Source organism: Euprymna scolopes, chromosome 44, assembly GCF_053919585.1.
Source record: "Euprymna scolopes isolate OS-2025 chromosome 44, ASM5391958v1, whole genome shotgun sequence".
Taxonomy (NCBI): Eukaryota; Metazoa; Mollusca; class Cephalopoda; order Sepiida; family Sepiolidae; genus Euprymna; species Euprymna scolopes.
The window spans coordinates 39,995,431-40,010,308 of record NC_136525.1 but is presented as its reverse complement, the minus strand read 5'-3'; the positions used below and the strand labels follow the sequence as shown (position 1 = coordinate 40,010,308).

At 36.9% G+C, this 14,878-nt stretch overlaps 1 protein-coding gene across 1 annotated transcript; it reads right to left on the bottom strand.

Annotated features, from left to right (window-relative positions):
- Positions 1-12,456: 12,456 nt before the first annotated feature.
- Positions 12,457-14,099, bottom strand: LOC145268629 (uncharacterized). Its single transcript, XM_080124104.1, has 2 exons — positions 13,950-14,099; positions 12,457-13,270 (listed from the first exon to the last, which is right to left on the bottom strand). Exons 1-2 carry the CDS (start codon positions 14,097-14,099, stop codon positions 12,677-12,679), a joined length of 744 nt encoding a protein of 247 aa, XP_079980230.1. The 3' UTR covers positions 12,457-12,676.
- Between the last annotated feature and the right edge of the window lie 779 nt (positions 14,100-14,878).

Here is a 14,878-nt window from a genome sequence, read left to right as displayed (position 1 = left end):
ATATATATATATATATATATATATATATATATATATATATATATATATATATATATATATATATGCGTGTATGTATGTATTTTTATTCACGGATAACTGTTTCGACGTTTCACAACATAATTTTTGCTAGACGTCAACCTATGATTGGAAATTCATGGTTAATTTGGCCGAAATTTCAAGCAGAAAATTGGAACCAAACTGACAGTAATTATTTTCAAATTTTCCGGCCACAAAAACATCCATTCTCTTCGGATATTCCAAGAGTAACCCTCCGATAACCGGATTTACACATTGCCAATAAGACTCAGCTTCCCCTCTCGAAAAAAAATCTTTCCTATTCTTCCTAATTAGCGGCCCGTAATTTCACACTCGAATTCGAAGAGCTCTTACGTCTTTCCGCAGACCATTTCCACCAATTCTTTTTTTTTTTTACCTAAACTAACCCCGACCTTGTCTCCTCCATATTTCCTATTTTGTAATATAGTCTAAGCTTTTTCTTTTTCTTTTTATTTCTTAAGCTGATTATTTCATTTATCGTTGTTCCGATGACTGGGCCCGCGTCGGTTCCCACACGTATTCTCTGGGTTAACAACTAGGTCATGTCTTGTTACGGCTCGGTTCTTGCCTTGCTTGTTCCCTGGAAATAAGGTCCTTCTAACTCATCTGTCACTAAGGTCGCCTAAATATGACATTCTCACGCCAAAGTGGACTCGTAATGAATGCGTCCTTGCGAGTTTATCAGTAGCTTGGTCGGTCCATTAGTTGGCCAGAAACGGTTCGGGTCGAAATTCAGAAGCATCCTAGGATACGGGCAAGAATCACGATAAATTTCTTGATATATATTATTTCGTCAGGTGGTAACCGCGACGGGATAGGAACTCCGAATCTCCTAACTGTATTTTCAGCAATTACTGCCTTCCATAGTTGTTGTTGTCATCTCACCACGTTTTGGCCCAAATAAGTCTCTGGCCGGCTTTGGATAGGATTGAAACCGTTATCTTCAGACAATTCTCACCTGGAATCATAAAGATTCAACGTCTCTATCTACTGCGCCAAAGGCCCCGAAGGGCGATCAAGGTTGAATGTTTTAATCTTATAAATCCACGTTTATTTATTATGTGATCTTTCATGGTCAGGTCCGTACTGAATGGTATATATCATTTAATTGTAGTTCATTATTGAGATGAGTATTATTTATTAATTTATTCATTGAGGACGATTATCATAATCTTTTTAGTTGTTTTTGCACGACGTTTCGGCCAACTATTCCTCTGGCCTTCGTCAGGTGGTAACTGCGACGATAATACGACAACAACTATGGAAGGCAGTAATTGCTGAGAATGCAGTTAAGAGATTCGGAGTTCCTATCCCGTCGCGGTTACCATCTGATGAAGTCCAGAGAAATAGTTGGCTGAAACGTCGTGAAACAATAACTAAAAAGATGAGGAAAATAGTCCGCAATAAATAAAAAAATTAATAAACTTCTTGATTTTTTAGATCCAAGTGTAATATCTTCTATTAGAAATATTCTCGGCCACTGATAGCCATGGCTAATGATTAGGGCTACGACAACAGCATATTCTTTTCATTGTTTGGACTCTCGAGTATATCTCCGACACAGTTAGACACAGTTAATCAACCGAAAACCACGTCACTTTATAAAAGCATAAAAAGATATCAGCGGATATACATTCGAGAGTCAAAACAATGAAAAGAATATGCTGTTGTCCTAGTTCTACTAATGATACATAACCAGAAAGCTCTTCGTTCAAACTCCTCGGTTTACCGTTCACACGGTCATATTGAGGGCATTGCCAAGGCCGCTGCAAAGAACGTGAGCTCTCTCTCTTTCTATCGTGCGAGAGGATTACTTACGCCTGAGAGTATCTTGTACCGCCACAACGTCACCATTCGCCCATGTATAGAGTATTGTGCCGTACATAAAATAATGTTGGCACACTGGTTCTCTTCAAATCCCCGAAGTTTAGCAACGTTTAGCCTGGCTAGTACCAGATGGGTGATCATTTGGAAAGGCGAGGTGCTGTATGTATCGAGAGGTAAACTACTAGGTTGAGAAACTGACGCGGTCTATCCTTCTCTCGAGGGTAGATGGGACTCTTTTAAGCCGTGGTAGGCACCCCATTTAGTGATGGCGTCACGAAAAAAAATACCCTTGATAGCCCCGGCGAAACATCAAGTACTCAACGTCCGACAAGATTTAACTCGTGTAGTGAGTTCAGTCTTGACTACGGCCGCGCTGAATGGATGAATGGATCGATGGATGGAGTATTGATACTGGTGCATCTGTTACTAACCTTTCTCGCTTAGACGGGGGTTAAAAATGAATCGCCAACCTAATAGATCCCGCTCAATCAACTAAACTTCAATTCTTGTCTCATCGACGCAATCTTGCATTTTTGTGCCTATTTTACAAGTATTTTATTGTAAGCTGCACTGAGGAACTTCAAGCTCTTGTACTCGCTCGACATAAATACTCCTGACAAACCCGAAGCAGCAACATTCCACCCATACACAGTAGAAACCTAGACTTTGGAATTCCCTCCCGAGTTCCTGCTTCCCTGATTATACTAGCATGCAGCAGTTCAAGTGTAATGTGAACACATATCTTGCCGCTCAACTCCCTACATGGTGTTTTTGCAAATTATGTCTCAAATAGAAGCCATCCCACTCTTTACATCCAAGTGGCACTGGGGTGAAATAGCAATGCAAAAATTTAGTCGCCTATCAACGAGAGCAGATGTAAACACAGAGTCAGTTCTAATGTGGAGAAACCCCAGCTCCCTCAAAAAGAGGCGTACTAGATTAAGGAAAAAATATGACTCAATCAAGGGGGGGGGGTGCCCTTCATTTATCGAGGACAGAAACATGAAGTGTAGTGTCTGTCTAATACTACAGTTTAACGCTAGCCAAAAGGCCATAGACTAGATTCTGAATTTGTATATGAACATATTCATCAATATAAATAAAACAATAGATGTATATATGTGTCTCTGAAAATATTTAACCGATAAACTCTTAAGCTACTGGTCACATAACACTGAAATTATCAGGAAATAGTTATCTTTAGGACTAGAACAAGAGTGTATGCTTTACATTGTTTTGACTCTCGAGTGTGTATATAGAGTGATGTGGTTCTCGGTTGATTAATTGTGTCTAAAGTGATGTGGTTCTTGGTTGATTAAGTATGTCTGACTGTGTCGGATATATACTCGAGAGTCAAAACAATGAAAAGAATATGCTGTTGTCATCGCCGTAGTTATCAGTCACCAAGGATAGTTTACAACGATTAAAACCTTTCAATAACGCGTACAGAAATGTGTTGGCACGTTAAAATGCAAAAAATGTTCATTTTAACTTGCTGACATGACTATTACTTTTGCTCATGCGTAAATTCAATCGTATTTAGAAGTAGTTTGACTTTAAATCTTCCTTATCTATCTGTCGATATCACACACCACAGGGAATACGATTAATGCGCAAAATGTTTTGGTTTCGATTCTAGATGATAGCACACAAGTCATTTTTACAACTCTATTGAAATCAGTATTATACACACACACACACACATATATATATATATATTGTGTACAGAAAGTTGTTAGATGAGACAAATCATTGGTACCGTCGGTTTCAAGCCCGATAATAAGGACCGTTTAAGGTATCCTTATCAAGCTCTCTTCAGCCAATATTCGCCTTTCGTTTTGAGACGTGATGAATCCTAGCGTGGATGAAATGCGGAATATAGCTTTATTGCCATATATATTTTATAACTTACTATATATATATATATATATATATATATATATATATATATATATATATATATAGCAAATTATAAAATATATAAGGCAATAAACCTATATTCCGCATTTCATCCACGCTAGGATTCACCAGGTTTCAAAATGAAATACTTTTGCCGTTTAGAAAATGTCGCTAATTGTATCGGAATTGTGGAAAAATACTGAAATGGTTCAATCACAATATAAATAGATATACATCGATATAAAATCCAGTACTTATGCAGAATAGGAACCGCTTAAAAGTCGGCATATCCTGGGAAGCTTACGTAAACTGCCGGAAGGTGCCGAAACTCTTAGCCAATGAAATTGCAACAGCTGATCGTTAGCAAACGGTACCTTCTTTTTTTTTTCCTTAAATATTTTTCCGGTATCTTTTGTTTATCAAATTGTTAAGTGAAACTATGCAATATTTAAAAAATCCCCATTCCCTCGCCACGTTAAGAATGACTTCCCGAATAATAACGTTATTATTCCAGCACTGTTCGTAAACTGCGCAAGTACTGTTCGTAAAAGCCAAGTACGTCTAAGGATGGAATACTGCTGCCATATCTGGGCAGGAGCTGCTAAAAACAGCCTATCCTGCCTTGACAGAGTACAAAATGGACTTCGTGGCTTAGTGGGAGGTGCACTTTTCTCTACGCTGCAACCTCTCCCCCACAAAAGAAACGTTGCGAGCCTATCCTTCTTTTATCATTATTTCCATGGCAGGTGCTCGTCTGAACGCCAATCTCTGGTACCCCCTCGCCAATCTTTCACGAAAAACACCCGTCTAGCTGAATCCACTGTCAAAAATTCAAAACGTGGATTCCATGAACAAAGCTTCTTTCTATGAACTGCACGCCTGTGGAACTCTGTTCCGTCTGCCTGCTTCCCACCTGACTACAACTTGGATGTCTTCAAGTCCAACGTTAACAAATTCCTAATGAACCGCCCCCTTAAGTAAACACTTCATCAAATCTCCACACTAACGTACTGTACTTGCAATAACCCTTATCCCTGAGTGGCTTCCGGGCCTTGATAAGTGGTGACCACCGTGTAAAAAAAGGTACTTTTTAAATTGAAAATAACATAAAAAGACTTTTCGATTTTAATGATGCGTGTTTTTCTTAATTTCTAATGTTTGCTAGCGATTAAAATATTGACTGTCGGCGATTTACAAAAGCTGTCCGGAATATGCTGATGATAATAGGACCCCCTAATCTGTATCCATACTGGGAATTAAATTTGAATGAGTTTGCTTAAAGTTATTAGTTGTATCCTCTGATTTTTGATTTCTATATTATTAATTATGCTGCTAGAGTGCCGGATTTTCATCGAATTAAACGCATCTTCAGTGGAAGCACCTTGCTACATCCAGTTCTTGTAAATTTATCTGTCACCATCTTTGTTAAGATTCGCAACCCTTCAGCATCGCATTCTTGCAGGTTTGCGCGGATGCACAGATGCAAAGTTTTCCTTGTCAGTCTCCCTGTCCACTCCCGCCTCATCCTGGCCTCAATAAAAGTATTTCCAAAAAGCTAAGATGATTTGGATGTATATGAGGCTGGAAACCCTTTCTTAATTTTGTATCCCTGTAGCTAACTCCACAATAAGTATGGCCACTTCTTTATCTACAGGGTGAAACAGTATAATTTTCCCTCTAGAAAAGATGATATGATTCCATTTCCTTTAATTGAAACTGGTTTTCTTTTTTTTATATATATATGCAGACTATCTACTAGTTTAGCCAGTTGTGTACAAATCCGAAAAGCGATAGAAACCTATCCGGTCAGAAAGTGACATAATTTCAACGAGCAACATCGGAGATGCGCCGTTGTACAACTCATGCTCTCTACAGATCCAATTTCTGAGAACAAGATTATTCCCACCACCCTCAAAATGCATCGCTAATGCCCAACAAAGTTTCACGTCACAATTATGGTATTTGGTGTCGTTTCAAGTGAGGATCACATCATGCTACCTCAAATCTTCGAAGTCTGCTTAAAAGTTAACACAGAGTGTACCTAAATATGCTGAAGAGTGTGGTGATCCAACTGTGTAGGTGGTCGGCGACAGAGCCTGGGTGTGGCAGCAGGACTTAGCGCCAGCCCACAAGTCCAAAGAGACTCACGCTTGACTTCAGGAGTGCTACGACTTTGTAACCTTCTCTCACTTACCACAACCCTTCCTCCCCAAGCGGAAACCGCTGGATTACTTCGTATACTCACACGTGAAGAACATCACTAACATGATCTCCCACAAGATAAAAACCTGCTTTATTGCCACCATCCACCGAGTAGTCGCCGAGTTCCCGCTGGCGCTTGTGGAATGGCATGCTCCTAGTTCTGGACCCGTGTCGAGGCGGTGATTGAGGCTGAAGGAAGCTGTATTGAATAGATGTCAACTCTTCTATATAATCTAGTTACCGGAATCGATGTTTTTCAATAACAGTTTAAAAAATAAAGCTGTAGTGTTGTTCGCTTTAGAGTGACAACTGTTTCGTTCCATTCTGTATAACTATAAGAAAAAGACCCACGATTCCTGTAAATTCTGAATGAATATGGTCTTGAATGAATAATATCTAAATCTGATGGATACAACTCACTATGTCTGTCTCAATATTCTCAAACTCAATCTCTCCTGAAAATAAAAGTCTAGGGCGCAAGGGGGTCTCAAATGATTGGATTTTTTATGGACTGTTCTTTTAGGGATCTTTATCTGGTTTAAACAGTTTTTAAGGAGTCAAAAATGTGTCAAGATTGGAAAAAATCATCATACATTTTATACATTAATCTTAGTTTATTTTTAATCAGTTAATGTCACGTTGGTAAAGTGGTAACGTCACAAGCTTTAAATAATAAAGTTTTACTTTCGGTTTCAATTCGAGCTGATGAGCAAATAAGTTTGTTTTTTTTACTTTTGAAATCACAACTCTATAATAAGATAAACAAAATCTGAATGAATTAAAATATCTTATTTAAGCGTATTTTACGACCAGGTAAAGCCGGGCGGACCCCCCCCCCCGATAGTTTAGGAAACGTAGAAAAATATTTGTTCTTACATCCTATACTGGCACAGATTTCTTCAAAAGGGTTTTTAGACAGCAATTAACCAAAGAGAGATAAACATTTTATTTAACTTCAAGAAACTAGTTCTTTTATTCCTCAAGAGTCTATTGAATGGGGTTTAATCGGTGTTTATATGTGTGTTTGCTCTGAGAGAGGAATGGGCTTTGAAGAAAAGAAATAGAGGTGAAGAAAGGGAAAACGATAGAGTTGTGTTACAAAAAACACCGTCGGGTAACCTTGTATATTATTATTTTTGATCCCCCGACAAAAGGAGCGTGGATCTGTAAATTCACCCTTGTCCGTTCGTCCATTTGTCTGTCTGCACTTTTCTTAATAACTACGCCTTGGAATTTTTAGAAATTTTGCACAAACATTAAACTTGATATGAGCAAAACAGTAACAGAACGGATTTTCCATGATAATAGGGTACCACCCTGGGGGTGGTTTTCGGGTTAAAATGTCTAAAATTGACACTTTTGTGCTTATTAAAAAAAAACATTGATGCCTTGGATTTTTATAAAACTTTCTGAAATATTCTAACTAACAGATTTCTATATAATTTTGTTTGTCTATACTTCGCGATAACTCTTGAGTGTGCCCCAGGGTTTTTTTTAGGGCTAATAAAAATACTCCATTTTTGGAACTATTTTACCATATTCGTCCAAAATATTCTGTGGATGTCTATTTAGCAGTTTTGCATGGTGCTGAACTCAAATTTAAATATGTTAAGGCCTTGGGGACTTTTGTGACTATAATTGGCGGGTGGCAAATGATGAAGTTAGTCATTTGCTTTTTGTGCATGGTGCAGAACTCAAATTTACATATGTTAAGGCCTAAAACGTTGCTGATGCTAAAAGCATAGATTTCACTCATTTAAAAATAAATTGTTCATAAAATCGAAACTATGAATAAAATTCTGTCATTATCAATTTAAAAGCGACATTTGTTTTATTTATTTAAAGCATATTTAGCTGACAATTATTTCATTTCATACTTTCTTGATATTTAATAATTTTTTTTTCATAATAAATAGAAGCATCAATGCAATTAAAATAATTAAAATTAACAAAAGAACTGCAAATTTCACAATTTGTTAAATATCAAGAAAAAACTTTCGCATTTTTTATATGATTTTACTTAAACATTGACCAAAAAGAAAAGAGATTAAATGTGTTCTTTTTTTAATTTTTACAATGCATCCTTTTTTCGTTTCATATTGAAAAAAAAATGGATCATATTTCGAATGCTTCACTTTTTTTTTGATATTTTTTTGTGAATCCTTTAACACATCAACAACAATAAAGATGAGGATAACAGTCCGCAAGACATGAATATACAAATTATGACGCCTCATCTAAAACGATTTCAAATAAAAAATGAAAAATAAATAAAATTAATAAATAAAAAATAATATATAAAAAAATGAATAAATAATACATAATAAATAAAATAATATATAATAAATTAATAAATAAAAAAATAAATAGATAAAATAATATGTAATAAATAGAATAATATGTAATAAATAAATAATAAATAAAAACAAATAAATAAATAAAATCATATATTATAAATAAATAAATAAAAAATAAATAAAATTAATAAATAAAAAATAATATATAACAAATCTCTATATAAATAAAATGAACTCATTTTTTCCCGTCGGATTTTGACCTTAATAGGATTAAAAATCAAGATATTTCATGCAAATATAATATGCACAAACGGCAGAACAATATCTGAGGTGTGTTATAGGCTTATTATTTCTCAAATTCCTCGATAATCTTAGATTTCTATACTTTTTCTGCTGAGAAGTCACGGCCAAAATCGGTTAAGATCAATGGAAGTGGTAAAATATTTTCTCTCTAATAAATTCCTCCTCCCCCTGCCACCACTTAACACCGTTTGGGGATCGTTCACAAGGAACAGTTGAGAAGAGAACACCGGTTTGGCTTCGTAGTTCTTTCATGTGAAGTTATTTAAAATCACTAAACTAAGCTGCAGTGCTCTGTGGCGTAGTGGTTAGCGTGCTGGACAATTCACATTATATTTTCACGTTCGCACCGACCTACCGTAGTCGTTTTTTGTTTTGTTTTTCCTAAACAACTGGAATGGACTTTTCTTGGTGGCCGAACTGTTAACGTTGAAGATGTTTTTTTTTCACACTTTATTTTCCTACTTTTACTCATGACTCCGGGTTTGATCCTTCCTACTTACCTACCATAACATTTTTTAAACCCCCCCCCTGTCCCGGAAACAAACACTCGGGCAACGCCGGGTACCCCCGCTAGTATATAATAAATTAATAAATAAAAAACACAGACTTGATGTATGTATTCCATTTCAGATCAGGAGTAAAGGTCAAACCCAGAAGCTTATCAAAACATGGGGAGGCCCCATGTTTTGATAAGCTTCTGGGTTTGACGAGAACCATTCATTTCAATTGATGCCAGATGGGGATCAGAGTGTTTATGATATAAAGTTCGGAGCTTCGTTTTATATGCATTAAAAAATAACCAGCCACCTCTTACCCTATTGTACCCCGCGCTCAAGATCGGAGGAGAGAGAATCCTGTCGGGGTTAACCACCTGAAGAACGCCGGGTAACCTTGTTTGTTTAGAATAAAATGATAATGATTCTTCTAAATAAAAGATGTCGATTATCAGGATCTGTTGTCAGTAACAGTTGTTATGAAAAGGGAGAGAACCCATTAAGTAAGAAAGCAAAACTATATAAGTTTAAAAATGATATTAGGAAAAGGCAAGAATCGAACCCTGTAGTCAAGTGTTAAAAGATAATACATATCGAATGCAGAACGATTGCCATTGTTCTCGCAAATAACTAAATATTATTTATGTCAGAGATAGATATTTAATTTATGAATCAAGTTGATAGTTCGTTTGTTTGTTTTTTAGAAATAACTGTATATTAAATATGTCAGTTAAAAGAATGGACAATACGAGTTTTAGAAATAATTAACAAAATAGGTTAGAAGAGATACAATTAAGTTTAAGAATTTCTATTGTTCATAAAATGTGTGCATATTTGTATGCAAAGGGAACGGGTAAATTAAAACGTGATAAAGTCACATTGGTGTACCATACCTCTGACGTCAAAGTCACATTGGTTGACCACACCTCTGACGTGAAAGCCACATTGGTTGACCACACCTCTGACGTCATAAAGAAAAGAGATTCTCAATATATTGAGACAGGATTCGAGAGAGACAGAGCCAGAGAGAGATCGAGTCGGTCAGACTGGAAGCTGATGACCCTTAAAGGCGAAAGGGGGGAAGAGGAGACCGTGTAGTCGTAAAGGCTTGAATCCCTGATCATCATCAATCATCCAGCTGGTGCGAATAAAAAATCATCTAATATTTTTTAACTTGTCCCGTCGTCTTCGACTGAACTGAAAGGTAAATGTGTTTTATCAATCATCCCTTCAATGAACTTAGTGTAACCTCCACCAAAGTATTATCCGTCCCCTCCTCCATCATCAATAATGGTTCTCCTCATAACACTTGCAAGCTTTTTGATTTGATGAAACATTCTTGTTTTATCCCGTCAAAGGAATCTAATTGGTGAATTTGATTGGTGGTTCTAAGATTGCAGGTATCATGCCGCTATCACGGGGTACTATTATCTTTTCAGTAATTCTTGCGATTTTATGCGAATACGGCATAATCATGTCTGACACATCGGTTCCCGCCAGATCACTGAAGTTAAGCAACGATGAGCCTGGCCAGTACCAGATGGGTGACCATTTGTTAGTTTCAGGTGCTGTATGTGCTCTCCGCTTATCTTGGCATTGTTTCCAGTCCTGAACTTCTTGCCAATGGACTCAAGCGGTACCGACTCAGGATGTGTGGTGATTGCGCAACCCTTGCTGCACAATTACACACGCAGCTGACCCTTACAGCGGATATCCTTTGTCTTTCGAGACTGTACGGAGGTATCGGTCGATCGATCGATAATTCCTGTGACCATCGCATCGTTTTTTTTTTTTCATTTTAGATATTTTTTGTGTTAACTTGGCTGCCAGGTTGCAGCAGTTCTTTCGCATAAATCGCATGTTCAGTGGAAGCAGCTTTGTTGGATATTGGCAGTCGAAATATCCAATTGGTTGCACACATGTAAACGGATTCCATATGAGGAACTTTCCACTATCGTCTATCGGAATGCATAATTTGACCCAGAAATATGCGAGAGGATATCTGTCAAATATTGAAACAATAAACAATAGGAAATATTACACATTTCAACGGTAAAATAATATTTATATAAATTGTCACAGAAAGAAAGCGGGGAAGTCGGTCAGAGAGAAACAAGGCTGACACATTTCCTCACCGCTCACATCCGATCCAACCGCGCACCAACTCTACGTGCTTTCTGAAATGTCAAAATACCAGTAATAGCTTAAAATCAGGAGGTGATGTGTTTGTGTGAAATTAAAAAAAAACAATATATTTTATAGATCAACTGTGTTGTGTTTTACTCGCTGTCAGGGTGTATATATCTGCGACCAGTGACAAAAGTAGATATTAACAGTTATATAGACTGGAAAACGCATTTTGAACAACCAGCTACAGCGAATACAAGTTCAGTTCATGTCATTTTGTCTGTCACCATCTTTGTTAAGATCCGCATCCTTCAGCATCGCACGCTTGCAGATTTGCGCAGATGGACTGATGCAAAAATTCCCTCGTCACCCCCTGTCCACTTCTGCCTCATCCAGTCTTCAATAATAGAATTTCGAAAAGCTAAGATGGTCGAACGTTCCACTTCTGTGACTATCGCCATGTTCTAACCCTTCACGTTTTTTCATTTTCTTTCTTTTGTCATTTTTTTGTATTTCTTTTAGTCTGCTCTTCTCACAAATCGAAATCCAGCTTTTCTCTGCCAAAACCCTCCTTTCCTTAAACCTTGCACCATTCTTATTCCTACTAGAGTCGACCCTGTCCACCTCCAGTCACCCATTCTTCAATTCAATTGACAGCTCTAACCACTCCACCGAATTTAAACCGCTTCTTCTTCTTCTTCTTCTTCTTCTTCTTCTTCTTAGTAGTAGTAGTAGTAGTAGTAGTAGTATTAATTGATCTCCTGTTCTTTAGTTTTCTACTCGTCTTTTTTTCGTCTTCCTTTTCGTCTTTTTTCTTTTTCCTTTTCCTCTTTTTCTTCTTTTCCCTCTTCTCCCTATTCTTCTACATATTATTTGATTTTATCTTCTCTTTCTTTTTTACTCATCGTTTCTTCTTTCTTTTCTCTTCTTTTTTTCTCCATTTCCTTCTCCTACTTCTTTCCTTCTTCTTTCCTATTATTCATCTTTCTCCTTTTCTTCTATTTCGTCTTCTTCTTCTTCTTCTTCTCTTATTATTATTATTATTATTATTATTATTATTATTATTATTATTATTATCAATTGATCTCATAGTCTCGTTCTGCCTCTAATCATCATCATCATCATCATCATCATCATCATCATCATCATCATCGTCGTCGTCGTCGTCGTCATCATCATCGTCATCATCATCATCATCATCTTGTTGTGGTTTTATTTTCTTCATTTCTTTCTTTCTCTGTGTCCTTTTTCGTCGTCTTCTTTTTTGTCTTTTTTGTGGTATACATCTTCTCTTTGTTTTTCAATTCAATCTTTCTCTTCTTTTCGTTCATCTGCTTTCATCCTTTACTTTACCCATCATCATCATCATCATCATCATCATCATCATCATCATCATCATCAAAAAAAACGCAGCACCTTATTTTTTGCATTTTTTCCTCCTTTTTTTAATTTGTCTTTTTTCTCATCATCCTAATCCCCATCATCATCTTGTTTTACTTCTCCTCCTTCTTTTTCTGCTTCCTTGCCTACTTTATCTTCTCCATCACCATCATCACCATCATCATCATTATCATTGTCATCGTAAGCATGATCATCGTTATCGTTGTCATTGTCGTCATTATCATCATCTTTGTATTCATTGACATCCCTGTCTTCGTCCTCCTCCTCGTATTCATCAAATTTGTATTCGATGTAATCGTCGTCGTCCTCCTCCTCCTCAACATCATTGTCATCATCATCGTCTTTGTAGTCGTCATCATTGTAATCGTCGTCCTCTTTCTCATCATTATCATCCTCATCGTTGTCAGTGTCGTCATAATTATGTTTGTTATCGTTTTCATCGTCCTCGTCTTCATCATCATCGTCATTATCGTTGTCACTATCATCATCTTTGTATTCGTTGTCATCATTTTCATTGTTCTCCTCCTGCTCATCACCATATTTGTATTCGATGTCATCGTCGTCGTCCTCCTCCTCATCATCATCATCGTTTTCATTGTCGTCATTATCATAACCATCTTCATCATCTTTGTATTTGTTGACATCGTCGTCCTCCTCCTCATTCTCATCGTCATCGTTATCATCATTTTTTTAATCGTTATCGCTTTCGTCATCCTCCTTCTACTTATCATCATCTTTGTAATCATTTTAATCGTCCTCTTCATCATCATAATCATCGTTGTTATTATCGTTGTCATTGTCGTCATCATAATCACCATCATCATCTTTGTATTCGTTGTCATCATTTTCATTGTTCTCCTCCTTATCATCATCATATTTGTATTCGATGTCATCGTCGTCATCACCATCATCATCGTCATCGTTCTCGTCATCATCATCGTCATCATCGTCATCTTCATCATCATTGTTTTCTTTGTTATGTACGTCTTTCTTATCAGTCTTTAGCTTCTTCGATTCTTGCTTTTCGATTAATTTCTCTCTATCTTGATTTTCCTTCGGCTTATCTTTCTCTCTTCTTTATCCTTGTCTGTATCCAAACCCCGTTTTACTTCTGGTTTTCCATCATCGTCTTCTTCTTCTTCTTTTCTTTTTTTTTTCTTTTAATTGCACGTTTCTTCTTCATCCCCAGCTTCCCACTCTAGTTTCCTCCCACCCTACACTACCGCCATCACCACCGATTACGATGACATTCGGCTCACGTCCTTCGCCACCCCATCATACCCACGCGGGCGCACACAGCCCATCTCTCTCACGTTCGCCACATCTGACCCTCGCTGTCTACCACTCCGACACGCAACCACACCCTCATCCACTCCACAAATGGACGCGCCAACTTGGTCACCCACAACACGACCGGTACCCCATCCCCAACACACTCAGCTTCCAACCCAGTCGGATGAGCTTTCAGCCGTTTCCACCAAATATTTCGCATCGTGTTTCGGAAACAATCCTCGACTTTTGTTTGTTTTTATTTATTCCTGCTTTTTGGTATATATATATATATATATATATATATATATATATATATATATATATATATATATATTTTTTTTTTTTTTTTTTTTTTTGCATCCGTTCTTCGTATCTTTCTTATTAACACACTGATGTTCCAGTCTCTCTATCTTTTCCTGCTTTTATTTATCTGAATACACTGTAATACCAGGACTATGAAAATAAGCTTTTAACAACATTGGCGTTCACGCATATTAACCTACTTGAGCGTGGCCTACGTAAATAGAAGGCTGCTCACCGAAAGCCACGTGACCTATTTACGTCACAGAATAAAGTACAATGACCACGGCTAAGCGATAAGACGAATATTGCGAGGATAGTTATCTTTTGTTTCAATTCTCAAAGAAATTGCCGAGGGATTTATAAAACTGGTCCAAAGGTGACTTTATTTTCTTTTCCGAAAGATAAAGGATTATGTTGCACTGGGATGGTTATCCGGCATTGCCCGGAGGCTGGATAACGAAAACAAGTTAAAATGATATGTAGTACTTTCCATTAAAACCTCTTTTTTCCTCAACCTCTCCTGGTCTAACACCAGTCCCTTTCTCTCTCAATCGTAACCGTCTTAATCAACACCATTCTCCCTAGTATGCTCTCTCTGTCGCCCACTCAATATATAAAAAAAAAAAAAAATTAATATTATTTATATATATATATATATATATATATATATATATATATTTAACGATAAATACGGTT

What these genes read in the sequence shown, in the direction of transcription:
- LOC145268629 (XM_080124104.1), bottom strand. Translation starts at nt 14,099, where the DNA reads ATGCGAAATATTTGGTGGAAACGGCTGAAAGCTCATCCGACTGGGTTG. An exon ending in TGTGGTTGCGTGTCGGAGTG is followed by an intron (nt 13,271 to 13,949) that starts GTAGACAGCGAG and finishes GATGACGATGAG; the next exon opens with AATGAGGAGGAGGACGACGA.